At 46.2% G+C, this 26538-nt stretch overlaps 9 protein-coding genes, 1 long non-coding RNA gene and 2 pseudogenes across 11 annotated transcripts in view; 6 read left to right on the top strand and 6 right to left on the bottom strand.

Annotated features, from left to right (window-relative positions):
• Positions 1 to 1655: 1655 nt before the first annotated feature.
• LOC109435936 (histone H1.3) lies at positions 1656 to 6735 on the top strand. 2 transcript variants are annotated; one of them, XM_019714168.2, is made up of 2 exons: positions 1656 to 2468; positions 6597 to 6735. In XM_019714168.2, exon 1 carries the CDS (start codon positions 1817 to 1819, stop codon positions 2465 to 2467), a length of 651 nt encoding a protein of 216 aa, XP_019569727.2. In that variant the 5' UTR covers positions 1656 to 1816; the 3' UTR covers position 2468; positions 6597 to 6735. The 2 variants fall into 2 exon arrangements, with proteins under 2 accessions (XP_019569727.2, XP_019569726.2); XM_019714167.2 differs by lacking the exon at positions 6597 to 6735 and adding an exon at positions 3090 to 3187 and having other exon boundaries at positions 1658 to 2468.
• Positions 2537 to 3619, bottom strand: LOC109435913 (histone H2A type 1; annotated as a pseudogene).
• LOC141568534 (histone H3.1-like) lies at positions 6622 to 7030 on the bottom strand (annotated as a pseudogene).
• A 1115-nt stretch (positions 7031 to 8145) lies between these two features.
• Positions 8146 to 8667, bottom strand: LOC141568535 (histone H2A type 1). The gene has a single exon (XM_074318743.1). It carries the CDS (start codon positions 8545 to 8547, stop codon positions 8155 to 8157), a length of 393 nt encoding a protein of 130 aa, XP_074174844.1. The 5' UTR covers positions 8548 to 8667; the 3' UTR covers positions 8146 to 8154.
• Positions 8668 to 8763: 96 nt separating this feature from the next.
• LOC109435955 (histone H2B type 2-F) lies at positions 8764 to 11079 on the top strand. Its single transcript, XM_074318744.1, has one exon. It carries the CDS (start codon positions 8884 to 8886, stop codon positions 9262 to 9264), a length of 381 nt encoding a protein of 126 aa, XP_074174845.1. The 5' UTR covers positions 8764 to 8883; the 3' UTR covers positions 9265 to 11079.
• A 1726-nt stretch (positions 11080 to 12805) lies between these two features.
• LOC141568550 (histone H2B type 1-C/E/F/G/I) lies at positions 12806 to 13260 on the bottom strand. The gene has a single exon (XM_074318775.1). It carries the CDS (start codon positions 13233 to 13235, stop codon positions 12855 to 12857), a length of 381 nt encoding a protein of 126 aa, XP_074174876.1. The 5' UTR covers positions 13236 to 13260; the 3' UTR covers positions 12806 to 12854.
• A 277-nt stretch (positions 13261 to 13537) lies between these two features.
• LOC109435950 (histone H2A type 1) lies at positions 13538 to 14225 on the top strand. The gene has a single exon (XM_019714189.2). It carries the CDS (start codon positions 13548 to 13550, stop codon positions 13938 to 13940), a length of 393 nt encoding a protein of 130 aa, XP_019569748.1. The 5' UTR covers positions 13538 to 13547; the 3' UTR covers positions 13941 to 14225.
• A 635-nt stretch (positions 14226 to 14860) lies between these two features.
• Positions 14861 to 15628, top strand: LOC141568575 (histone H3.1). Its single transcript, XM_074318841.1, has one exon. The coding sequence runs from the start codon at positions 15156 to 15158 to the stop codon at positions 15564 to 15566; it is 411 nt and encodes a 136-aa protein (XP_074174942.1). The 5' UTR covers positions 14861 to 15155; the 3' UTR covers positions 15567 to 15628.
• Positions 15629 to 16322: 694 nt separating this feature from the next.
• On the bottom strand, positions 16323 to 17484 carry LOC109435937 (histone H1.3). The gene has a single exon (XM_019714170.2). The coding sequence runs from the start codon at positions 17449 to 17451 to the stop codon at positions 16807 to 16809; it is 645 nt and encodes a 214-aa protein (XP_019569729.2). The 5' UTR covers positions 17452 to 17484; the 3' UTR covers positions 16323 to 16806.
• A 4077-nt stretch (positions 17485 to 21561) lies between these two features.
• On the top strand, positions 21562 to 22444 carry LOC109435961 (histone H4). The gene has a single exon (XM_019714202.2). The coding sequence runs from the start codon at positions 21961 to 21963 to the stop codon at positions 22270 to 22272; it is 312 nt and encodes a 103-aa protein (XP_019569761.1). The 5' UTR covers positions 21562 to 21960; the 3' UTR covers positions 22273 to 22444.
• Positions 22445 to 22505: 61 nt separating this feature from the next.
• Positions 22506 to 26538, top strand: part of LOC141568467 (uncharacterized) — a 23196-nt gene continuing 19163 nt past the window's right edge. The window contains exons 1-2 of the long non-coding RNA XR_012491606.1: positions 22506 to 22750; positions 25309 to 25436. This is a non-coding gene — a long non-coding RNA (uncharacterized LOC141568467). The remainder of the gene's footprint in view (positions 22751 to 25308; positions 25437 to 26538) is intronic.
• Positions 23439 to 23864, bottom strand: LOC141568466 (histone H2B type 1-C/E/F/G/I). Its single transcript, XM_074318571.1, has one exon. The coding sequence runs from the start codon at positions 23832 to 23834 to the stop codon at positions 23454 to 23456; it is 381 nt and encodes a 126-aa protein (XP_074174672.1). The 5' UTR covers positions 23835 to 23864; the 3' UTR covers positions 23439 to 23453.

The following is a 26538-nucleotide window of genomic DNA, read 5'->3' as shown; positions in this document are numbered from 1 at the left end:
ATTAGGCTCTGGACCAAAAAGGAAAAGGTATATATAATATTTGTGGTCAACGCTATTCACAATGTACAACCAAGACCACAGTCTGTAGACGCCCATAAAATGCCTGCCAAGGAGGAAAGTGCTATGGACCGAGTCCTACCTGCTCACCTTTTCATACAGTGTTTGTGTTTGGTGTATAAAACATAGTCTCAAGTACCAGAGTTTTGGTTTCAGTCATTGCTTACCAAGAAAAGACTATTTAAAAAAAAAAAAAAAAAAGCCAAATGATTTTTTTAAATGGAAACAGTTAAATATATAGAGAGGATATCATTAAAGATGATTATTTTATCTTGGACTCATGAGAAAATTCTCAAATCATCATGGAATCTAGGCCAGAATAACTAGGTTTATGGAAATAGGGGTATTTATTAGAGGAAACAAAACACCCAAATGCTTTTCTTGGTCATTGAACAAAGCTATAATTTCAGTTTCTGATTATTTGGATAATTTTGTGCTTAATTATTCAGTACGTACTGAATTCCACGAGCTCTGTCGTGTTGCAGACTAAAAGAGATGGAGTAGAAAAGTCAGTCATGCTTGCAGTGAAATTTTTGAACCCCATAGGTGGACATATTTGGCCAATTAATTTAGGTTGTGACAACCTAGTTCATATTTTGTTAGAAAGAGCCCACAGAAAAATAGGAAAAATCCAGAAAGCGATTTACATGAGAATTCATTCTAATCCTGTGTCCCTACTTACAATATTAAAAATAAAGTCAAATCAAACTTGTATTTTAAGTCATTTTGAAATATAGGAAATACGCTCAAAATTCTATGCTAAATATCGGAGGGAAAAAAACTGATGGGTAAGGTGTCTGTCATGAAATAATTTACAACTTTGAGGCGAGCCGATTACAAACAGTTGGTCTTGTGGGGTTCTTCACCTCACAGCTGGGAAGTCGATGCAGAGCTTCCCTTTTCTCTTGCTTCATGATTCACTTTTTCTTCTTTAGATAGATTAGTTTGTCTCCAATGCCCATTCTATGTCTGAAAAATCGATTTTGCTACTTTAAAAAGAGACTGGTGACTGGTTAGAACTGACTATCTAGAAAACGGGTGAATCAGCCTCGCCCACCATCCTTCCCAAAATGTTCGAATCACAAAAACACCGAGATCAAACTCAGATTCCACAATGGTCAGTCAAATACTCTGAAAAAATAATCCACCTTCTCTAAAATAGCTGCCCGTCGTGTGTGTAGAGCTGTCTCCCCCATGCCAAGCCGCGGTGCTCAGTGCAAACAACCTGCAGGAGATGTGTGCTACTGCGCTGGCGAAAAAACCGATTTTCCTTGTATATTTAAATAAAACTGAGTTTGTTTACACCGATTTGCAAAGAAAAGACTGTGCAGAATTATTATCTGGAGGAAAGATTTGCAAAGGAAACAGAGACAAATGGTATTTTTAAGGAAAATCTGAAAGTTGTCTCAGTTTGTCTGAAGTTTTAGAGAGACTTGGGGGAGTCCGGGAAGTTTCAGGGTGCCGGCTTTGAAAGCAGGTAAAGCAAAGAAGGCAGGCCTGGAGCCTGAAGACTCACGGATCCGTTTTCCCCAAAGCCCTAATTATTTCGTGCCCAGATTTCTTATATTTTTCTTCTTTTTTAAAGGGCAAGAAACACAGCCACCCGGTAGAGCGGAGGAGCCTTCTGGGCCGCGCGGCGCACGGAGCGCGCAGCCAATCACCACTCAGCGACTCGCTATATAAACCCCCGCCGCCCGCGCCGCGCCACGCCGCTCTGACAGTTCAAGTCTCTTTTTGTCTTTCTTGGCAAAACAGAAAAATGTCGGAGACTGCTCCAGTTGCTCCTGCTACTCCTGCACCTGCGGAGAAAACACCTGTTAAGAAGAAGGCAAAGAGAACCGGCGCCGCTGCCGCCAAGCGCAAGGCGTCGGGGCCTCCGGTGTCCGAGCTCATCACCAAGGCCGTGGGCGCCTCCAAGGAGCGCAGCGGCGTGTCGCTGGCCGCGCTCAAGAAGGCGCTGGCGGCCGCCGGCTACGACGTGGACAAGAACAACAGCCGCATCAAGCTGGGTCTCAAGACCCTGGTGAGCAAGGGCACCCTGGTGCAGACCAAGGGCACCGGCGCCTCGGGCTCCTTCAAGCTCAACAAGAAGGCGGCCTCCGGGGAGTCCAAGCCCAAACCCAAGAAGGCGGGCGCCGCCAAGCCCAGGAAGGCTGCCGGGGCGGCCAAAAAGCCCAAGAAGGCGGCGGGCTCGGCCACCCCCAAGAAGAGCGCCAAGAAGACCCCGAAGAAGGCGAAGAAGCCGGCGGCGGCTGCGGGAGCCAAGAAAGTGGCCAAGAGTCCGAAGAAGGCCAAGGCCGCCAAGCCCAAGAAGGCGGCTAAGAGCCCGTCCAAGGCCAAAGCCCCAAAGCCCAAGGCGGCCAAACCGAAGGCTGCAAAAGGGAAGAAGTCGGCGCCTAAGAAGAAGTAAAGTAAGGTCGCAGCGGCTTGTCCTGCTTTGAAATCTCAAAGGCTCTTTTCAGAGCCACCCACTACTTTCAGGAAAGAGCTGAGCTTTTTGGGACTTGGTGTGTGTTTGCAGCGCCGTGTGGGGTGAGGTGGGATGCAGAGGGTCGTGCACGATGTGGGTTTTCAGAAATCCTAGGTGGCTTTGGTAGCAGTCCAATTGGGTGGCTCTTAAAAGAGATTTCTGCATCTGGTAGCAGGGATAGTGGTTTAAAATCTTCACTTGCTCTTGGCCTTGTGGTGGCTCTCGGTCTTGGGCAGCAGCGCGGTCTGGATGTTGGGCAGGACGAAATCCTGCGCGATGGTGACCTTGCCCAGCAGTTTGTTGAGCTCGTCGTTGCGGATGGTCAGCTGCAGATGGCGCGGGATGATGCGCGTCTTGTCGCGGAGCAGCCGGTGCACGCGTCTCACTGGGAACTGGAGGCCGGCCCGCGACGAGCGCTTCTTAGCTTTGGCGCGCTCCTTGCCTCATTGTTTACTGCGTCCATACAAACTAGAATGGGAAGGTGCAATTCTCTTTAACCAATGTGAGGAAAGGGTTATTACTGTCTCTTGTTTCCTAAATTTCCCTTTTTATTGTTTTGCAGAGGTTACTGAGCTAATCAGAAAGTCCCGCTGGATGCACGTGCATGGGTCCTGAGAAAGTACCAATTAGAGGTTGAGGTATTAAATCTTGTACATACTGTCACGTAGTTGAGAAGCTTGGAGTTTTTTTTTTTTCTTGAGATCAATGAATTTCTCTTGGATTATTCGCGCTATTATTCTGAGGTTATGCTGCCACCTTGAGGCTAAGGGAAACTGAAGGTGTAAAGCTCCCTTCCGGCTGTTTGTAATTGTTTTTTTTTTTGGCCGGATTGTTGAGAGACCCAGGGAAACGTGGGTGGCTGTCCAATATCTGCTGAACAGAGAAGACAGCGAGGGTGGAATAAAAGAAAACGTTTGGGAAGGCAGCATCGTTGGTTAGACAGCTCCTGGAGTTGGGGTGACGGGCAAAAAATGACTCGAGGAGGATGGGTTCCCCCAGATGTCTGACTCCACTTAGTCCCCCAGACTGAGGTGTTATTTCAGGGAAGCCCACTTAATTTTACTTGACAAAAACTTGAGTTCTAGAGACCATTGTGGGATGTAAACCTGGATGGGGAAAATTTTTTTCCCCCTACAAACTAAATACAACTTAGCATTTCTTTCAGTTAGGCACCTAATCTCATGGATCTTGCAGCACCTGTGACTTTCAACAAGGCCAATCAGTTTTTCTATCACTTTGCAGTTACTGGGATTATCTTTAAATTTTACTCTCATTCTGAGTCCTTGAAACTGATATTAATTATTCCATCTGCTGATCCTTGTTACTTGATGTGTTACTAATGAAACACATTACTATACATACTTACACTTTGATGTATCTTAATGTTAACTTTCTTATCCTGTATGCTTTGAGTATTTAAAAACATTGTTTTGAAAAGGTGTTTTCAGGCCTCCCCAGACTATCCATAACGCCCATAGGATATGTCCAGGGAGCACTGAATACTCTGGGTGGAATGCCTCTCACCTTATTCTTTGTTTACAGCACCCCGCATTGGATAACCATTTCATAAATTTTACTATTTAATCGTAAAAAACCAACCAACCAACAAACAAAAAGGTTTGGTCTGTAGCCATTATCTCCAGCTCTTCTAAGCAGAAATTCAATTTTTTCCCAGTTATAGCTTCATCGCATTATTTCTTCATCCTTTTGTGAAAGTGGCTTAGTTGAGAAGGAAGATCTGGTAGATGGGGGAATGAGACATAGTTTACTCACAAGAATCTTTGAAAATAAGAGATTGCATCGAGTAGGAAAGATAAGAAAAGAGCTGTGAGGTCTTTACTACCCAGAATGAGAGGTTTTTGGTGAAGAGTGATGAGGAATAAGGGACCTATGTGGGAATGTGACCTTCAGTAAGAGTGGCCAAAATGGCTATATAATATCTGTAGTCCCTTACAGTTGATGAAGCACTTCTGTGACTTCCACATCATAAAGTACTTGCATTACATAGTTAAAATGTTTATTTTACAGTTAAGAAAAATGGTTTAGAATGATGTACTGACCAGAATCACCTTACTGGTGATTGCCCAGAAAATTCTGAATGGGTTGAGTAAGATTATGTTTTTTGGGAAAGTTCGAAACTGCAATTAGGTCTGGTATGAAATCTAGGTTTGCTATGTTGGGTTCTTAGCATGAGTGATGCCATTTTTGGCCTTGGCTTTACTATTGTGCATTTATGATGTACCAAGCACACTCTCCTAAGCACCACGGATTAACTCAACCAGTACCCATCAAAAAATTTGAGATTGCAAATATCAACTTTTAAAACTCAATTTCCTTTTAAGGTAGGGGCAGCAATATCTCCAAAATCAGGTGCCAATATAAATGAACCAAATCCCAACCAAATGGATGTGTCACAACTAGACCAGCCAAAAGAAAGTAAAACAGGGGCGGCCTGTTAGCTCAGTTGGTTAGAGCGTGGTGCTCTTAACAACAAGATTGCTGGTTCAATCCCCACATGGGCTGCTGTGAGCTGAGCCCTCCACAACTAGATTGAAACAACTACTTGACTTGGAGCTGGTGGGTCCTGGAAAAACACAAATAAATAAAAGTTTTAAAAAAAGTAAAACAACTGCAGTTAATATGACAAAAGTCCCATTGATTTACTAAGCAAGCCAATAGAATCCTAAGTGATACAAAGTAGCAAATGCTAAAGAGTTGTTACAGCTTTTTTTCCCCCTTGTACCTTGTAAATTGGAAATAGAGTCCTTTGAACCCGGTTTCCCTAATGGTGATCTCCTACACCATTATACTTATTCAGTTCTCACCAGTTTTCACATGCTCTCATTTACGCGTCTGTGTGTAAGTGAGGAGGGTCCTGTGCAATGTCCTGTGAGTAGATTCTTGGAACCACCACCGCAGAGCTGGAACAAAACTGTTCCATCATCACCAAGGAACTCCGTGTGTTACTCCTTCATGCTCACAGGCGCCCACCTTTCTCTCCCGTCCTTGGTCAATCACTAACCTGTTATCTATCTCTGGTTTCCTTATTTTGTGAATGCTACATACATGGAATAGTACAACATGTAACCTTTGAGACTGGCCTTGTCACTATTCATGCCCTTGAGATCCAGTGGGCTCTTTACATGTATCAATAGCTTCCTTTTTTATCGCCAGGAGGATTCACTTGTATGGATGTATGGGAGTTTGTGTGACCACGCGTCAGTGGAACTGCTAAGCTATTGCCACTTTAGGGCTATTACAAATATAGCTGTTAAGAATTTTCAGGTACAGGAGTTATTTTTTCCTTCTTCCACCACCCCACTGCCCCCCCCCCCCCCCCCCCGTTTTATTGTTCCATTTTGTGTTCCCTGCCTTCCACTTATACTATTTGGCAAAGATGTATTAAGTGCTGCGAGGAGGACTGGGAGCCTAATGATCCTGTCTATCAACAATCACATGGGAGTCACATTGTGGTGTTATTACTTGCAAGTCTGCTTCAAGGTGCAAAAATATTACACTGAGCTCTTTCAGGTGTTTCTGAAAGTAGTTCTTGGGTTCCATAACGGACGACTTGCTCCAGGCAGCCTGCAGTTGTTGAATAAATTGCTGGGAAAGACAGGTTGTGTGGCTCGTGCCAGGACTTGGGTGTTTCCTGAAGTGCAGACCTATTGACTTCGTTCCTGAAGGGCCTCCAGTGTTTACGGACCCCAGGATGGGGACTCCCTTAGGTGCTGTGAGCCAAAGTGACAGAACCCAGATCCTGCGTTGACCAAGGGCGGTTCAGGCCCCCTTCCTTTGTTGGAGAAAGTGGAGGGCTTGTCTCAGTGGTTCCTGAGGGGCTCCAGCAAACAAGGGATTATTGCATTCGCTTTACCTGTGCAGAGTCCCAGTCCTGCCTTAGTGACCAGATCAGTCTGTGACACAGGGAGCACACACATTTCAGTGAGTGTGCACTTCTTCGCTTTCACAAACTGAATTCCTGGACTTAGTTAAATTGCAGCCCTTGGCGCACAGCTCTTTCAACTGAACGTGTGGGTGGCCCTGAAAAGAGCCTTTGGGTTTCGTTTAGGTTACCTCTCGGAAATAAAGGCGGCTTACGCACGTTCCCCGCGGATGCGGCGCGCCAGCTGGATGTCCTTGGGCATGATGGTGACGCGCTTGGCGTGGATGGCGCACAGGTTGGTGTCCTCGAACAGCCCCACCAGGTACGCCTCGCACGCCTCCTGCAGCGCCATCACGGCCGAGCTCTGGAAGCGCAGGTCCGTCTTGAAGTCCTGCGCGATCTCGCGCACCAGCCGCTGGAAGGGCAGCTTGCGGATCAGCAGCTCCGTGGATTTCTGGTAGCGCCGGATCTCGCGCAGCGCCACCGTGCCCGGGCGGTAGCGGTGCGGCTTCTTGACGCCGCCAGTGGCCGGCGCGCTCTTGCGGGCCGCCTTGGTGGCCAGCTGCTTGCGCGGGGCCTTCCCGCCGGTGGACTTGCGACGTCTGCTTCGTGCGAGCCATGAGGTAACACTGGAAAGTAACCTAGTTGAAGAGAACTGGGGTGGTTTCTGACCTTATGCATTCGAGCACATCAGCCTGGTTCATGCGTCCCACGCTGTGATCTAACGTGGTTTTGTTTATCTTCGGAGAAATGATTAGATTTCCATTAAACACTGATTAAAATCAAACGTTTTCTTTCTTTCGCATTTATACTCCACGTTGTGTCCATAAAAGCAAGGTTTCATTTAGTGTTGTTTGTAGTGTACATTACTTAAGTGTTTTTTGAAAAGACAACCCACGGATTAGTGTTGAATGCCATTATCACTGAAATTTGAAAAGCCCGCCCTGGTGTGTGATTGGTCAGCTATCCCTCCTTTGTTCTGTATTTTATTCATACACTACTTTCTGACACGTTTACTTGAATGTACACCATCATTATGCATTTGTGTATATGCATGGTACACTCAGAAAACAATTTCAACATGTTGAAACATTATGCTTGATTCCTACCATGTCCTGTACATAGGCCAGTCCTAACTTACCTCCTGACAGAATTCCAATTGCCTTAACAGCCATTCCTTTTGTAGGTTTAGAAACGTTTATCTTGTGTCTGTAAAAGGGGACGCCAGAAATCTAGTTTCCAAACTTCTTGTAAGATTTTATAGGGCATAAAACGTGACCAATTGCTTCAAGTAAAGCAACCTCTTTGTGTCAAGTATATAAAACCTTAGCAACCAGGTGCTAACAGAACACAAGTGAATTACACAATGATTTGCACACATCTAAGTATTTCAACCCTTTCCAGAAAAAGGTGACTGAAACAAGTCCTTTTCCCAAATGGGACTGCTAAGTGCTTCACTTTTAACTCTCGAGGCCAGCCGTGCTAGTCTCCATTAGAAGTGACACAAAGTATCTCTGTATCCGTTTCAATGGGTTGATGTTAATTTTTGTTAGTTGTAACCTTAAAGTTTCGCTTTTTCCCCGGTGTTAAACCACTGACATCTACCGACCAACAGCGGGAAAGGTCATTTTCAGTTATCAACCTAAGGAACACGCGAGCCCTTTTAGTGAAAAAGTGGGTGGCTCTGAAAAGAGCCTTTGGTTTGGACTAGACCTACTGAAGCTGCCGCGAGTAAAGGTCTCTTCTACTTGCCCTTGGCCTTGTGGTGGCTCTCGGTCTTCTTGGGCAGCAGCACGGCCTGGATGTTGGGCAGGACGCCGCCCTGCGCGATGGTGACCTTGCCCAGCAGCTTGTTGAGCTCCTCGTCGTTGCGGATGGCCAGCTGCAGGTGGCGCGGGATGATGCGCGTCTTCTTGTTGTCGCGGGCCGCGTTGCCCGCCAGCTCCAGGATCTCGGCCGTCAGGTACTCCAGCACGGCCGCCAGGTACACTGGCGCGCCGGCCCCGACCCGCTCGGCGTAGTTGCCCTTGCGGAGCAGCCGGTGCACGCGGCCCACGGGGAACTGCAGGCCGGCCCGCGAGGAGCGCGTCTTGGCCTTGGCGCGCGCCTTGCCGCCTTGTTTTCCGCGTCCAGACATCCTGAGTACTAACACTGAAAACACAGAGACAGAGAAAAGCAGCGAAAGAAATGTACTGAAGGGAGCAATATGACGCCAGTTATAGTGCTGGATGGAATTGTAAATAGAGATATGGGATTGGTTCAAATTTCACTCCTTGACATAAACAACCAATAAGAAAGGAGAGGTGTTGCAAAAAAATTTCTATGATGTCGTCACTGACATATTATCAAATCAGATGTGGATGGTCTTGACTACCTTATTTGCATAGAGCGAGTATAAAGGAAGATAATCCAAACCTAGGCGGACATTTTAGAACCACTTGTTTGGCTCTAGTCCTTTCCTTTTTTTGTTGCCATGCCTGAACCAGCCAAGTCCGCGCCCGCCCCGAAGAAGGGCTCCAAGAAGGCGGTGACCAAGGTGCAGAAGAAGGACGGCAAGAAGCGCAAGCGCAGCCGCAAGGAGAGCTACTCTGTGTACGTGTACAAGGTGCTGAAGCAGGTGCACCCGGACACGGGCATCTCGTCCAAGGCCATGGGCATCATGAACTCGTTCGTCAACGACATCTTCGAGCGCATCGCGGGCGAGGCGTCGCGCCTGGCGCATTACAACAAGCGCTCGACCATCACGTCCCGGGAGATCCAGACGGCCGTGCGCCTGCTGCTGCCCGGGGAGCTGGCCAAGCACGCCGTGTCCGAGGGCACCAAGGCTGTCACCAAGTACACCAGTTCCAAGTGAGTGCTTGTACGGCAGCATTCAACACAAAGGCTCTTTTCAGAGCCACCCACATTTTCAGGATAAAGAGTTGTGCATGCTAAACAGTCAAACTAGTTTCCTCGACTAACTTAAGTGATCGTCCTGTGTTGTGTCCCCTGCCTTAAAAGTTGAGAGTCTTGTTTGAAAGCAAGATCTGCATTTAGCTGTGGGATCGTGGTGGGGAGTTCTCGCTGCTAATGGTCACTTGGATAACAAGCTTGCCAAAGTCCTGCACGCAAATAAACTGATGTCAGAATGGTTAGACGTGGCAAAATTCCCTCTGGACCTGATGATACAGTCCAGAAATGAAACACCCTTGTGTTTGGTGGAACTTACATTAATTTGCTTTTATCCTGGTTGTAAAAGTTAGAAAGATTCATGTCATTCTAGTTACAGCACCATATGATAGCCCTGCCCCATGTAGACATACAATGACAATCTATACTTGATTCCAAACCCAGTTAAAGTTATGAAACTGCCATGAATGAAATACCATGTGGGGTAAACTGTACGAAAGGACTCTTGATCCTTTTAGGATTTCAGTGCACGTAGGGAAAAGGTAGTAGTATTCTATATATTGTGTATTTTATTTCATGAAAAATAATAACCTCCCCAGTCCCTACACAGCACATACATAAGTACACTACACACACCAGAGTGCATACAAAGAATAAACATTCAAAGAAAGCACAAACAAGAGGAATAAGCAAAATGTTAAAAAACTGAAAATACCAGCTAGCTAGCTGTACTATATAAGAATAATTAAACAGTCAAGTTTTGCTTTCTGTAGTCCCAGAAGTGAATACCTAAGGAAGGTCTGTATGGGCTTCAGGGGTGTTCATGAATTTCCTGATAGTTTTAAATCCTGTCTTTATGTTCCTCCCCCTCCCAGAACAGAAAGTACTCTAGGTAGCTTTCTATCAAATTCTAAATATACTGTCACCTAGTATGTGAGGCTGAACAATGCCACCACAATAAGTCTACCTCTCAATCTCTAGGATTGTGGGTATCTGAGGTTACCCAACAAAGGACAGTTAAATTCAGGATGAAATTAAGGTTGCTAATCACTTTAAAATAGAGAAATGACCCTAGATTAGCCAAGGGAACCCAATGTAATTTCTGGGGTCCTCAACAATGGAAGAGTGAGAATACAGAACCAGAGGTGGCAGCATGGGAAGGATTTGGCCAGACACTATCAGCTTTGAAAACAGGGAAGGGGCTAAGGAAGGAAGACAGCCTCTAGGAGCGGGAAAAAGCAAGGAAACAGATTCTGTTTTAGAGGCGCCGGAGAGGAATGCAGCCTGTGACATCTTGATTTTAGTTCAGTGACATCTGTTTGACTCCTGATCTACAGAACCATCATGTTTTAAAGGTGTCTTTTTTAAGCCATTAGATTCGTGATAATTCATCCGACCATCAATAGGAAATTAATACACTTACACAAGTTTAAGAATCGTTGATTAATGTATTCAATGATGGTATTTAAGATTATGACTTTAAATTTAAATGTGTAAATATTATCAAAATTACTATAGATGCATGTAAATTCTTCCTAAACATTTCAGGTTCGTGTAATTTTGCAATTGCTCTAATTTTAACAGCAGCAAGTTATATTTCCTTTTTGCTAGTGTCTATGGTCTGATTTTAAGAGCAGAAAAGTCTGCTTTCGTGGAGAAGGACTTCCTCCACCCACTGCAGTATTGTTATTAATTCTGATAATAGTACTTCAAAAAGCTAGCCTTCATTATAGGTAAAGTCTAGGAGTAATGATCAAATTTACCTCGTAATGTCTACAAATAACTCCATGAATAGCAAATACCTCTAAATATTTATGTCTTGCTTTGTTTGCATAAGTGTCAATAAAGTTGATTTTGGTAATATTGTCATTTTATAAGGAACAGAAGGTGTGAGAACCAAAGCTCATTTACCTGGCAGAAGTCAAATTCCAGCCAATGTCTTCTGTTGCTATGCTCTTTCAAAGATGTGTAGATAGAATTCAAAACATTTCCATAGAAACGTATTGATTTCTCAACACTTTAGGAAGTTATTTTAAATAGATTTTCGCCTCTGCCCAGCACTAGGCTATGTGTCTTTCCTCGCTGTATTCCTTTTCATCTTTCATGTGTCCACAAATTAGCCAAAAAAGGCCGCTTGGTCAGGCGACGACATGAAGCCTCATAGGCCACAGGCGTGCAAGCTCCACGAATTTCCCTCACTTCTGTTTCCTGGAATAAAAGCTTTACCTACCTGTGGGAACAGAGTGTGATGACCCCTTCTGAGACTGCATTCCCTGAAAGCAAGGAAAGTGTCTTATGTGATTTTCAACCTTCTGATGCTAAGGAGTGCAAGAAGTAAATATCTTAAACAGGTAAAGTAGAAACAGCACTTTAAATCAAGGGAGGCTGGGTGCCATGGCCTCAGTGTCTAGCCAGGAAAACCAAAAAGTACTGGTTGTTTTTACAAAGATAATTGAATAAATGTTCCGCTGGTTCTGGGATAGTGGAAAGCAAAAGCAGAGCTGGTGTTGGGAAATAAATGAAGGTGGAAGGAGCCATACACAGGGTTCAGAGCGCAAAGAAAAAAGTAGTTATTACAATTTAGAAATTTAAAGGTGGGCCAGGTGGAGAAAAGGCTCAGAACTGGGTGGGGGTGGTTATAAACGTGATTCTAGAAGTGTAGAATCCAGACTGGGGAAAAAGCCAAAGCGGGAAATTGAAACCAAGAGTAAGACCATAGTTGAAACGTAGAGAAGTAGAGTTTCCTCCTAGCTTCCCTAGCTTTCCTTAGCCATGACAGGAAATAGTGTGGTGTACAGGACCCCAGCCCACTTACCAGAGAAAACACCAAAGGCCAAGGAGCAGGGACTTGGAGCAGGGACACAGGGCCTGCTTATACATTTCGTCCTTGAATGCACAACGGTTCAGCAAACTCGGGTGTCAACTATGCTTGAAGGCACAGAAATAATTAAAACTCGATGAGAGTGTAAACGGCTCTGAAAAGATCCTTTGAATTAGGTGTCGAGAACGCTGCGACAAAACGCTCAACCGACTCTAAAGGCCCCAGGCCAAGGGCTAGTAAATGAGGGATGGGGAGTGAAGGCCAGACGCAAACCGAAGACAGTGGGCGGAGACCCGCCGCGGCGCCAAGAGGAAGTTCCGCTTTTGGAGCGCGAATTTCAAATGTTGCTGGGGCGACTGAGAAGCGCCGGGGTCATGCTTTAGATAAAAGAGACCGGACAGTCACGGCCGTTGTACGAGCTTCATGAAGCGCAGGCACTGGCCCACAACCCGTGATCTTTAAAAAGGTGACCAGGAGCTCCAGGACTTGGGGAGTCAGCCCGGGGTTTCAGCCAAGGTTCTGCACTGCTGGGAACCCGGTACTGGGCACCTGAGTGTCAGGATCTCGGGCCCTGGGGCTGTGACCCGGGAAACTGGCAGGGCTTTTCCTTAGTGTGACCATCACAGCTTATTAAGTACAGTCCCCAGGACAGGACAGGCCAGTGCAATGCTCTGTTGTGAAAATGTGAGTGGCTCTGAAAAGAGCCTTTGGATGAAACACTGCTGCACAGGCGCTCACTTGGAACTGGTGTACTTGGTGACGGCCTTGGTGCCCTCGGACACGGCGTGCTTGGCCAGCTCCCCGGGCAGCAGCAGGCGCACGGCCGTCTGGATCTCCCGGGACGTGATGGTCGAGCGCTTGTTGTAATGCGCCAGGCGCGAAGCCTCGCCCGCGATGCGCTCGAAGATGTCGTTGACGAAGGAGTTCATGATGCCCATGGCCTTGGACGAAATGCCCGTGTCCGGGTGCACCTGCTTCAGCACCTTGTACACGTACACCGAGTAGCTCTCCTTGCGGCTGCGCTTGCGCTTCTTGCCGTCCTTCTTCTGCGCCTTGGTCACCGCCTTCTTGGAGCCCTTCTTCGGGGCGGGCGCGGACTTGGCTGGCTCGGGCATGGTGTGGAGAATTCGGAAAGAGATAGAGAACAGCAAACACGATTTGTGAGTTGAATTCCCCGTGTTCCCTTTATATAAAATGTCGCATGCAAATAACGGTATAAGTTAGCGTCCTGTGTCTGATTGGTGGTTATTCAGAGTGACGTTAAAAAAACAGCTCTTCCCAATCAGAACGCAGGTATCCCAAATTTGCATTCGTCCAAGCTGCAATTTTAGCCAATGACACAGCCTCTTTTTCGCGCCCAAAGAAGGCTTATAAATAAAGGCCAACCCCCAATTAAGATCACATTCAGTTAGTTTCCTACACTGAGAATGTCTGGACGTGGGAAACAAGGCGGTAAGGCGCGCGCTAAGGCCAAGACGCGCTCGTCGCGGGCCGGCCTGCAGTTCCCCGTGGGTCGCGTGCACCGGCTGCTCCGCAAGGGCAACTACGCCGAGCGGGTCGGGGCCGGCGCGCCCGTGTACCTGGCGGCCGTGCTGGAGTACCTGACGGCCGAGATCCTGGAGCTGGCGGGCAACGCGGCCCGCGACAACAAGAAGACGCGCATCATCCCGCGCCACCTGCAGCTGGCCATCCGCAACGACGAGGAGCTCAACAAGCTGCTGGGCAAGGTCACCATCGCGCAGGGCGGCGTCCTGCCCAATATCCAGGCCGTGCTGCTGCCCAAGAAGACCGAGAGCCACCACAAGGCCAAAGGCAAATAGAAGTCCCCCTACTTTGCGGCATCTCTAGTATGTCCAGTCCAAACCAAAGGCTCTTTTCAGAGCCACCTAGCTTTTCACTAAAAGGGCTCGCGTGTTCTTTAATTTAGGCCGATAATTGAAAACAATCTTTACCGCTGTTGGTCGTTAGATGTCAGTAGTGAAACACCACAGAAACGTGACACTAATTCATGTGAGATTTGTTGAAGTTCCATCAGCTAATTAGAACGGATACAGCGATACTTTCGTTTTACAAGTAATGATGTCCATCAGGGCAGCCGGCCCTCTGTGAAACCGTGAGAAAGCAATTGGAGAGAGCAATGCTTGGCCAGAGGTGAATATTTACATGCAAATGTAGTTAGTAACCTACTAGCAATAAAGCCGCCTTTCAATGTTGTTTCTCAAAGCACTTGTTTTGCATCTTAATAGGGCTACCCATCTGCAATTCGCCCTTCGCCACCTCTGCTGGGTCCTAATCACTTGTAAACAGGAATGCGATGTTATCTGCCCCGGAGTCCTGTCATTTAGGCCGAGCTTAACCCGGGCTTCAGAGGGACTTGAAAAAGGCTTGCACATAGGAAAGTTGTACCATGTGTAAGTCTGAGGATTTTTTCTTAACCCCATTTCGCACACACCGCAGTGGAAATTGAAACTTAGTGGATAGAGTGCTTTTATATGAGATGCTATAGTGAGTGGAAAGTATGTTCATGTAGTTCTAGTGTCAAATGTGAAATTCAGAGTTAATGGTCTGGGTTTACTTAGTTTACATAAACATTTAAAGATTCGCTAAATTTAAACAGAAAAAAAACATTGAAGCTGAAAAAAAATCTCCAATTGCAGCTAGCGCGCGCCTTTTCAAAAATCAACAAGAAACCTGTTTCAGGTGTTAGAAATTAACATTTTTTATTCAGTAAACAAGATATGTCGTTGTAATATGTATTAAATTCAGCACCGAAAAGGTAAAGAAAACACGAATACATTAGAGGCGAGAAAAGGCTGAAAATATCAGAATTTGCAAGGATGGGTGACAGGAAGATGTTAATTTTCGGTCTGAACACATCGCCGGCTCATGTGATCAAGAAGGGGGCGCCGTTTCCAATACGGTCCCAGCGAACCATGATGGACAGATGGCCGGCCCAATCATAGCAGGACTCTCGTTATATAAACTGGTGCAGGCTCCCGCTTTCAGCTTTAGCCAGCTGGTCTTCAGAGGTTGTCATGGCTCGTACGAAGCAGACTGCGCGGAAGTCCACCGGCGGGAAGGCGCCGCGCAAGCAGCTGGCCACCAAGGCGGCCCGCAAGAGCGCCCCGGCCACCGGCGGCGTCAAGAAGCCGCACCGCTACCGCCCGGGCACGGTGGCGCTGCGCGAGATCCGGCGCTACCAGAAATCCACGGAGCTGCTGATCCGCAAGCTGCCCTTCCAGCGGCTGGTGCGCGAGATCGCGCAGGACTTCAAGACGGACCTGCGCTTCCAGAGCTCGGCCGTGATGGCGCTGCAGGAGGCGTGCGAGGCGTACCTGGTGGGGCTGTTCGAGGACACCAACCTGTGCGCCATCCACGCCAAGCGCGTCACCATTATGCCCAAGGACATCCAGCTGGCCCGCCGCATCCGTGGTGAGCGGGCATAAACTGCTCTTACTGCCGAGCGGTAACCTAAAACCAACCCAAAGGCTCTTTTCAGAGCCACCTACGCTTTCAACCGGAAGAGCTGTTAGTGAATTGTCGGTATCTTGCAGAAAAAGGGACCCATCGGTGACAGTTGACATTTTGTTTCAATGTCACTGGCTTCCCAGTTCCTTTCTCTGTCCACCAACCCCGAACCCTTCCTTGCCTGACAGGCGTGTCTCCCGGTGTCCCTTTGGCACCGAGTGTTGCCACTTTCAGAGCTCGGCACCTAACTGCCTGGGCCTGGCGTGTTGATCTGGGAGTTCATACCAGGAATTGAGAATTTGTTACGCAGTAAGTAACCTAAGCTCACTGCAGAACGTATCGCTAAGGCAAGACTGGCATTCTGCACAGGTAAAGCGAATACAATAATCTCTTGTTTGCTGGAGCTCCTCAGGTACCATTGAGACAAGCCCTCTTCAACAAAGGCGGGGCCTGAACCTCCCTTGGTCAACGCAGTATGGGGGTTCTGTTACTTTGGCTCATAGCACCTAAGGGAGTCCCCATCCTGGGGTCGGTAAACACTGGAGGCCCTTCAGGAACTTTGTCAATAAATAGGTCTGCACTTCAGGAAACACCCAAGGTCCTGGCAGGAGCCACACAGCCTGGCTTACCCAGTGATTTATTGAACACTTGCAGCCTGCCTAGAGGTAATGGTCAGCTACGGACCCTAGAAAGAGATTCACAAACACCTGGACAGCTCAGTCCAGTTTTCCATCTTGTAGCCAACTTGCAGGTGATAATAGCACTACTGTGACTCCCACATAACTGGTAAAGTGTCATTAGATGCCTAGTCCTGCTAACAGTGCTATATTGTATTTTTGTAAAAGTGTCAGTTTAAGGCAGGGAACAAAAAAACAAAACTCGCAGTCGGGGGGCGGGGGAATGTTTGTGTGTGAATAGTACCCGGCAATAAAAAGGGAGGCTATCCACACTTGTAACAAGTGGGCTGAAGCTAAGGGATAAATAAGGCTTAGTGAAAAAAAGTAGGGCGCCGAGTGCCCACCTTAACCCAAAAGGCTGTTCCCAGCACCAACCACCCTTTCTGTGGATTGCTACACTGCGGTGTCTAGTCAGAATTAAAGTATAAAGATTCCCACCTCCGTTCCCCCACGCCATCAAAAAGGGTGTTAGAAGCTCTTTTTATCAGATTCATTGGGTGGCTCTGAAAAGAGCCTTTGTGTTCTCAGATCGCCTTAATCCTTACTTCTTTTTGGGGGCCACCTTCTTTGGTTTCCCAGCTTTAGGTTTGGCCGCCTTGGGCTTCGGGGCTTTGGCCTTGGACGGGCTCTTAGCCGCCTTCTTGGGCTTGGCGGCCTTGGCCTTCTTCGGACTCTTGGCCACTTTCTTGGCTCCCGCAGCCGCCGCCGGCTTCTTCGCCTTCTTCGGGGTCTTCTTGGCGCTCTTCTTGGGGGTGGCCGAGCCCGCGGCCTTCTTGGGCTTCTTGGCCGCCCCGGCAGCCTTCCTGGGCTTGGCGGCGCCCGCCTTCTTGGGTTTGGGCTTGGACTCCCCGGAGGCCGCCTTCTTGTTGAGCTTGAAGGAGCCCGAGGCGCCGGTGCCCTTGGTCTGGACCAGGGTGCCCTTGCTCACCAGGGTCTTGAGACCCAGCTTGATGCGGCTGTTGTTCTTGTCCACGTCGTAGCCGGCGGCCGCCAGCGCCTTCTTGAGCGCGGCCAGCGACACGCCGCTGCGCTCCTTAGAGGCGCCCACGGCCTTGGTGATGAGCTCGGACACCGGGGGTCCTGACGCCTTGCGCTTGGCGGCCCCGGTGGACTTGCGAGCCTTCTTCTTCACCGGCGTCTTTTCTGCAGGAGGCGCAGGAGTCACAGCAGGTGCGGTTTCGGACATGGTTGTTGGTTTGAATTGACAGAGAAAAAAAAAATTAAGTCTGGGAGTTAAGTGCCACGGCTGGGGATCGTGTCTATATAAACACACAGCGGTGCTGCACGCTGATTGGTTCCCAGCTCACTCTTCCGGCTTGACAGCTTCCTAGTGTCAGTTCTGTCCCGAATTGTGTTTGTTACAATTCAGTAAAGCCACAAAATTAAAATTTCTCTGGGAGGAATGACACCAATTATACTGTACAATGTTCTGGGAGAGCTCAAGCTTTGAGAGCTTCATAACTTTTCCCTCCAGTTATTATCAGTTTGGCTCCAGCCTGTGTCAAAAGCCAGGGTCACTGAGAGATTCAGAGGTGGGAGAGACAACTTGCTGATTTTCGTTTAAAATTTAAATACTTCCCTTTGTGTCCTCAGGGGCTTGGTCTCTAGTAATGCTGGGGACATTCCTGGCTTCTCCCACAGCTCAGCGACTGATGTATTTTCATTGAGATTTACCCAGAAAATCTCTTTCATATGAGGAGAAATAACACAGGCTCTTTCAGGATTTCTCTACAAGAAGGGTAGTAAGGGGTGCTTGCAATAATAGCAATGTCTGAGAGAAAAGTCATTATTTTGTCTGAAAACGCTTGATGAGAGCTTGTTGTGGTGGTGTGGAAGTTGAGCTCTTTTTGGGTTTCAATCATTCAAGATTTCTTTAGGAAAGGGGGAAACTCAACAGTCAATAGTTCTCTTGACAGGGAAGCTTGGCCTGTGCTCAATCGCTGATGGCTGGGAACATCCAGGAAAAGGCATGAAAGACAGTGGGACCCTTTTATGGGTAAAAAAATAAAAAATAAGTCTTTTACTTACATTGCTTCTTTAGGGGAGGGTCAGGTTTTTAAATGTTCACAAGCTTTTGGGAAGACCCTTCAGGTCTGTCTTCTTCCCTAAATGACAAACTTACATTTCTGGGTACTTGCTGGAGATCTGCTAGTCCATCTACATCAGACTCTCAACGTGACCAACATCATCTAAGTAGTTTACAATCAAAAGATAACCTACCTGCTGATATCTCAGAGGTTCTATCAACAACACCATTCTTCTATTACCTGGCACACACAAAAATTCAACTCTCCCATTTTCATTGTCACCAAATCCAGGGAGTCACCAAGTTCAGTGAATTCTTCCTAAATTCCTCTCTCCTCTTTTATTTCCCCCATTATGGTTGTAATTCTGGCTCTTGTTTCTTGTCTGGACTGGCTATTCTCACAGCCTTTTTATGGGCCCCTACCACCTCTCAGTCTGTCTGTAATTCATCCTGTTTATTGTTCTCAATGAACTATTCCTCAGGTGAGCTTCAGATTTCTATAGCTCATAGTCCTGTAGTTTTCTAATTGAAGAATAAGCACTTTAGCATTCAAAGTTTTTTCTATGGTGTTCAGTCACCATTCTGGCAGGTGGTTTAGTAGAAGAAGCGTGGGATTTGCAAAACACACTGATATGCATTTGAGTTTCGTCTTGCAGCTTATGAGTTACATGGTCTTGGGGAAACCGTCTAACATTTCACAGTACATTTTTCCAGGTTTTTCTTCCCTTTTCCTTTTCCTGCTACTCACCCTATTTTAAAGTCAATGTATACATCAAACTGATCAAATGACATACTTTGAAGTGTTTATATATGTCATTCCCAGTCTCTTAATGTGCGTCAGATCTCCCCCTCTTCTCAACTGCTATACTGATTTCTCTACGGGCTATTATAATATGCTTCATATTATCTGCATACGTATCCACTTTCAAATCTTCCTAGTAGCCTGTAAACAACCAATGGTCTCATAGAGGAGTCGTTTATATAAAGAAACGTGCACAAGTACGCACAGGGAGTCTGTGTGGACCCAGAACACAAGTGTGTCCTCAGTCCCGTTCCAGGCCTTTATTCTGCTGTCTAGCTGCTGCCTGAATGCTTGTTCTCTGTGCTACCACACTTCGCATAGGGCTGTCCATGCAGTATTGCTTGACACTTGTTCATTTGAAACTGAATGAGAGCCTAGCCTGACCGGTTGGGGCCTTATCATTCATTGAAGGTGCAGAGCGATTAGGAAATAATCTGCCATTGAGGTCTGAGTGCCTCAAATATGCCTCTTCTTAGAGAGTTTGAATCCTCACATTAACAGGCAGAGAATTCATGTTGCAGCAAGCACATTCCTCTTAGATGTGATAAAGGAATATAAAAACTAGGGGGCTGTCTGTCCCCTTCACATGTTGGAGAAATAAAACAGTTCTGTCAAAAAAAAAGAGACATTTCTATATCAAAATAGAAGAGAAAGAACACAATTTATTATTGAGTAAGCATAAAAATTTACATACATGTAAGTTAGAACAAAAGCGACTACAGTCAGGGAAAAACAATCTCACACATCTTCAAGCACAAAGTAGAAGAAACAACAAGCTTATCTCTTGAGACAACCTTTGGTATGTCTTGTGAGAAACTACAATACTAATTTTACGGGTACATTTTTTACTTATCTGCAGATTATTTGGCCCACAACCTAGGAGATATCTCTACATCGTAAAAACTGAAGACTGGGCTTAATCCCCAGAAAAACTTCATTTCTAAGGGAAGAGTGAAAACTCAGACACACTCATTCTCCAAGAAAACTCTCTAAGACAAGGAGAGGCAGTGACCTTCTTAGTGTGTAGAAGTGCAGAAAATCAGCGTCACTTTCCTTTCACACCTCTGTCAGAGTATTGTAACTAACCTGATTTTTATTGAAACATTGTCAGTTTTCCTCATGCAATTTTCTGCACATTCTTGATATCCAGAGACTTTCAGTGCATTCAGGATTTTACGGAAGAGTGATTCTTAACCACTTTTGTGTCATGGTCTCTTTTCATGAAACTGATAAAGCTTATGGGTCCCTTCCCAGAATAATATTTGTAAATGTTTCGGAAAATATACATAGGATTACAAAGCAAAACATTTACATTAAAATACCATTATTAAGCTTATGAAAAACCCAAATTGGTGAAGTACTAACATAGTACTTCTTTATCAATGCATTAAATACATAAGATTTCCCATGAGACCAAGAATTACAATTTAGATGGCGTACTATGTTTAAACGATATTTTTGAGATCTTGACAGCTGCAAATACATCCTGATATGAATACAGCACAATTTCTGCCAATTAAACTATTTGTTGCCTGCATTCATAAACAGAGGAAATGCTTAGGTTCAGGTGGGGGACAGTAAGAATAAAGATGGAATTTCTGTTCTATGTATACAGAGGCTCTGAATGCCGTCTGCATATCTCAGATTAAGAAATTCACTGTGGAACTTCTTTCCATACACTGTAAACTCAGCTGTGATGAACTTGGTCCTCCTCCTCCTCCTCACAGACCATGAAGGAAAAGAAAATCTACCAAAAGTCAGCTGGACCTCATCAAGGGAATGAATGATGAGTTAAATATTATTTTGAGGAGTCCTCAAGGGAAATGGGGTCAGGAACAAGTCTACCTGAAATGTGACACCCTGGCCTACAGACAATTTTGAGTTGAAGTTAATTAAAGCCCAACAATCTCAGGAAGAATTTCCCTTTCCTTGTTAAAGAGATTCAGACAGAAAGACCTGCTGCAGGCAGGGAACCTTAGCATAATCATTTTAGCACATTTTTAGCACATGTGAATTAAGTATGGTAGACAGGAACGGTCAATGCAAAAATCTGTCCACTAGATTTCTTTCTGTCCTCTCGGTTCTAAGTTGCCTAGCAAGAGTGTTTGCCACTTTCTCTACCTCTGAATTGCCTATTTCCTCTTTGAAATCCCAGACCCCTTCCCCACTTTTTCCTATGTCCAAAATGATAGATATACCGTATTTTGCCTGTCGTTGGGATTTTCCTGCTTATATGAATTCCCCGTATGCACATATTAAAATTTAATTTTCTCCTGTTAATCTGTCGCTGTTAATTTGGAGGAAAATTATTTTTTTTAAAAAAAATGACCTCACAGGAGGTTTTAGCAAATCGGGATGCTGTCAGGCTGTCTTGGGGGGCACATATTGAGGGAGGAGTTCAGGGCCTCCATAACACTGTAGTGTCATAATAATTAATGTTGAGTGGCTGATGATTTACAGATGTCACTTTAAACAATTTGCAGATTATCTCTTATAAATGTCTTGTAAGGGAAGTGTATTGACTAATAAATTAATATTTTGGGAAATCTGAAGGATCAGTGTCAGGCTTCTTTGTGGAAAGTATGAATTTTTTCCCACTTAATGCTACAAGTATTATACGCAAACACCTACGCACATATCCATATGGAGGAGCATTGACCAAGTCGCAGCCCCTGGGTCCATGGTCCCTTCAGATTCAACATTGGGTCTGCACAGCTCTGAGCACTGGACAAAGGAGAGAAAGGCGGGAACTAAGTAGGTTCCCGCCTCTGCACTTGTGGTTTCCAATCAGGTCCGCCATGACCCTATAAAAGTGCTGAGCAGCAGTGCTTTCAGTATCGTTAGGAGCTCAGCGAGTTTGTGTAGAGATGTCTGGTCGCGGCAAGGGTGGCAAGGGGCTCGGAAAGGGTGGTGCAAAGCGCCACCGCAAGGTCTTGCGTGACAATATCCAGGGTATCACCAAACCCGCCATCCGGCGCCTTGCCCGGCGTGGGGGCGTCAAGCGCATCTCCGGGCTCATCTACGAGGAGACCCGCGGGGTGCTGAAGGTGTTCCTGGAGAACGTGATCCGGGACGCCGTCACCTACACGGAGCACGCCAAGCGCAAGACGGTCACCGCCATGGACGTGGTCTACGCGCTCAAGCGCCAGGGCCGCACCCTGTACGGCTTCGGGGGCTGAGTCCGAACTCGCAAGCTCGCTTTTTGCAGCAAAAACAAAGGCCCTTTTCAGGGCCACCTATTCTTTCACTTGAAAGAGTCTGTCTGTGTATTTCTGCATACGTTGGGTTTTGTTTCATGACGTCTATAAACTTTTTCTGGTACGTTATTAAAGTGAAAGTTAGCATCACAAATAGCTCTTTTTTAACTTTTTACCGCGTGGTGGTATCCTGGGCTTAGTATTGGTGTGCAGACAAGGTCATTTTTTTGGCCAATGCCGTTTGTTTGGTTAGGTGAGTATGCTGCGGAGTTATGCAAGTGTGAGGGTGTAACTTCCAGGACGTCTTTAACGCCTTCCCTCGCCAGCTACCAGTGTGTTGCTCTTATTTGAGCGAGCAGAGAACAAGCCGGAGGGATGACGTCAAACACTGGAGAACAGAATCCCCAAGAACTGGAGCAGAGGTGGGCCTCAGCTGTACGATCATTTGCCTGTCACACTAGTGAGTTGATTTAACACTGAGAATTCAGTTTGTGAAACGAGTTAGAAGCTGGGGAGGGAATTATGCTTTGACATGAAAAAGAAACTCAAGGACGAGCCGACTTTTATAGATCAGGAAAGAGATAAATCCAAGTTAATGGCCGTTCCCAAAATGGAGAGCAGCAGCCGCCCAGCCTAGTCGATTGTAAACTTTCCATAGAACGGTAGACCAGGACTCAACGGCCCCAAGTGTAGGGATTGGGGTCTGGGGAGTGAAAGTGAGACACAATCAGTAGACCAGACCGTGGGGGGAGAACCGCCTCGTCCCCAAGAGGGAAGTTCCGCTTCTAGGGCGGGAATTTCAAACGTTGCTGTGGCTTGCTTGAGGCACCGGATCGGTGCTTTAGATAAAACGGAGACCGGACCATTTATGGCTGTTGTAGGAGATTGATGAAGCGCTGCCACTAGCCCACAGCCCATGAAACCTTTAAAAAGATGACCAGGAGCCCCAACAGCTTGGGGAGTCAGCCCTGACTTGCAGCCTAAGTTCTGTACTGCTGGGAACCTGGGCCGTGATCCAGAAAGCTGGCAGGGCCTGTTTAGTGTGACCGTCATAGCTCATTAAAAACCGCTCCCAGGACGGAACAGGCCAGTACAAAGCTCTGTTGTGAAAACGTGGGTGGCTCTGAAAAGAGCCTTTTGATTAAAGGGTGCTACATAGGCACTCACTTGGAGCTGGTGTACTTGGTGACGGCCTTGGTGCCCTCGGACACGGCGTGCTTGGCCAGCTCCCCGGGCAGCAGCAGGCGCACGGCCGTCTGGATCTCCCGGGACGTGATGGTCGAGCGCTTGTTGTAATGCGCCAGGCGCGACGCCTCGCCCGCGATGCGCTCGAAGATGTCGTTGACGAAGGAGTTCATGATGCCCATGGCCTTGGACGAGATGCCCGTGTCCGGGTGCACCTGCTTCAGCACCTTGTACACGTACACCGAGTAGCTCTCCTTGCGGCTGCGCTTGCGCTTCTTGCCGTCCTTCTTCTGCGCCTTGGTCACCGCCTTCTTGGAGCCCTTCTTCGGGGCGGGCGCGGACTTGGCCGGCTCGGGCATGGTGTGGCGGACTCCGACAGAAATGGAAAGAACAAAAAGGAAAGTACGTGCGGTATGTGTGCCGTGTCCCTTTTATATAGAACCTCGCATGCAAATTTGAGGATAAGCTAAAGTCTTGTGTCTGATTGGTGGTTATTTAGAATAACGTCAAGAAAATTGGCTCTGCCCAATCAGAACATAGGAATACAAAATTTGCATTAGCACTGGTTGAGTTGAAGCTGCAGTTTTAACCAATGACACACTGTCTTTGTCGCGCCCAAAAAAGTTTGTACATAGTGCCTTTCCTGCACTTTTGCCACGTCGTGAATTTTCTAGGGTCAGTTTATCCGGAAGTCGGAAGCAGGGCGGCAAGGCATCAGTGTGTCTTTACCTTTGAATCTCGATGAACTAGTGAGGGGTTGGGGGAAGGAAGAACTGAAAAGAAATAGGTGATTGCGGCCATCCAGGGAATTCCGAGAACAGTGGTTTCCACTTTAGGCACAATGCAGAAATATAGCGTTAAAAAAATAAAGGACGGGCAATAAAACCTCAGAGAGAAAGCAAAGTTAGCACGGCTTGAAAGGGAGGTAAGAAAGAAGGAATTTGTTCGTTTATATGGCTACACTCCTTCGTGTTGGAAATTATCATATATTCAGTTTAGCCACAGAGGAGGGTCAGAGATCTCAGTATAACTAGTGAAATGATTTTTTAAAATATTAAAGTGAAAATCTGATGTTCAATAGCTTTATTCTGAAGTGTTAGCTTCATATTTGGCTGAAATCGGCTTATGTAGTTCTTCCACACTCTCCTTTCTTCAGAGTCGTCCTCCCTTAACAGTATTGTTTCTAACCCTCCTTTGCCCCGCCCCCCTCAGTAAATCAGGGCAGTCGCTGCAGGAGGCAGGCAGGCCCATAAGACCGTACCCCTGCACTCATGCCTTTGTTTCACCAAATAATTAATTTGTTTTCTCATTTCCATATTGAGGAAATCTGAAGATGTATCCAACTGCATCATTTCTTCTTTATTCCCAATTTATCCAATGTAGCAATTTTCAGAATAATTGCTAACTTGCTTTATAGGTATTTGCTTAATCATAAACCCTGGTTAAATATTTCTATTTTTGTTCATTTTACAGAAAAACAAGATACATATCTAAAGTAGCAGAGATTGGATCTTTGTGTAACAAAAAACAGGTTAGGTGGTCATTCTAATTGATTAGCTGTTGCTATTTTTTATTCAGCTCTTGACATTACTTCATGAGCACTTGATTATCTGTAGAGCTGCAAAATTTTACGCATGCTTTGGTTCGTCTCCCTGCCATTGCCCAGCTGGCTGCAATCCTGCTTTTCCAAAACACATCCTCTGAGAGATCCTCTAATTTTCTTAAGTGCAGCCTTGTGCAGCCCCACTCTCCTTGGCCTGAGTCCTGGCAGATCAGGCTCCCTTCCCACTGACACTTGCTCCCAATTAATTCAATCGGCTTCCTTTCCACTAGGGCCTGGCTACTCAAATTGTGGACGCTGGACCAGCAGCAGCAAGTCACCCAGGAGGTGGTTAGAAATGCGGAGTCCTGGGCTCGGCCCCACATCTACAAAGCAGACTGCATGTCAACAAGGTCCCCAGGTAATCTGCGTATGCTATGTTTGAGAAGTGTGCTCTGGAGCTCTGGTTTTCACCTGCAGGGGAGGAGTGAGTGGCAGAATAAAACACAGGGCACCAAAGGCAAACGTTTTCCTTCAATCCCTTCTCTTATTTTTAAAAACACTCTCGGTTCTTTGTCCAGGGTCATTTGTTATTTATCAGTTTATATTAGCATTGCCACTGGCTTTCTTTGTTGGCTTTATTAGCGTTACCAGTTCCACATCTTTATTCATTTACTAGTTGAGAATGTTAATATATTTCCATTTTGGGTAAAGTTGAAAGCCACCAACTGAGAACCAAAGCTCTGGTATGCAATCACTTGAGGTGTGATGATTTCTTTTAACTTTACTCAGATGTTTTCCTCCCCATGAGATTTCACTGTGCAAAGGTCACCTATTTGTAGAAATATATGTGATCATTCTGTGACTAAGATACAATGCCTGGAAACACAAGACCTTTGTGGTCGGATTTATGTCCAACACAGGACAAATATAAATAGCGAAATAAGAACATCAGGTTAATAATACTTGACCATTTGTGCCCAAATGTAATCATTGGGTTTATAGGATTTAAATAATGGATATAAGGGACCAAAACGCTAATTTAAGTGTGTGAATAGATCGTTAAAGAAAAACCACAGGGCCAAACTGGCATCATTTATGCTAAAAGCCCATGATACCAAACCTAGATTTAATACCTGATCTAACTATGGTTTCAAACTCTCCCAGAAATATAACCTTAATCAACCAGAATAGAACTTTCTGATCAAGCACCAGTAATCAATCTGTCACAGGGTCCCTCTCCACGCTCTCTGGAAAGAAGCTGTCGTCTGCATGATACCACCCTTTGTGTTCTCTACCCACAAAAAAGATGTCTCTGCCCAAGACCTTTCTTTTCTTTTGGTAATAGCTCCCTTGCCCCACCCCCCTCGGAGCAGCCTTCAGGTTGCTAAATGGATTGCTGCTGGAGTCATGAATTACTTAATTAAAGCCAACTGGGTCTTCAGATTTACTTGGTTGAATTTTATGTTTTAATAAGGTGAACCTGGCCACGATATAACATTGAGGAGTGGTGAGGATTGGCC

This window comes from Rhinolophus sinicus, linkage group LG14 (genome assembly GCF_036562045.2).
Source record: "Rhinolophus sinicus isolate RSC01 linkage group LG14, ASM3656204v1, whole genome shotgun sequence".
Lineage (NCBI taxonomy): Eukaryota > Metazoa > Chordata > Mammalia > Chiroptera > Rhinolophidae > Rhinolophus > Rhinolophus sinicus.
Note: the sequence above shows the minus strand (reverse complement) of the source record. Positions and strands in the feature narration are given on the sequence as shown.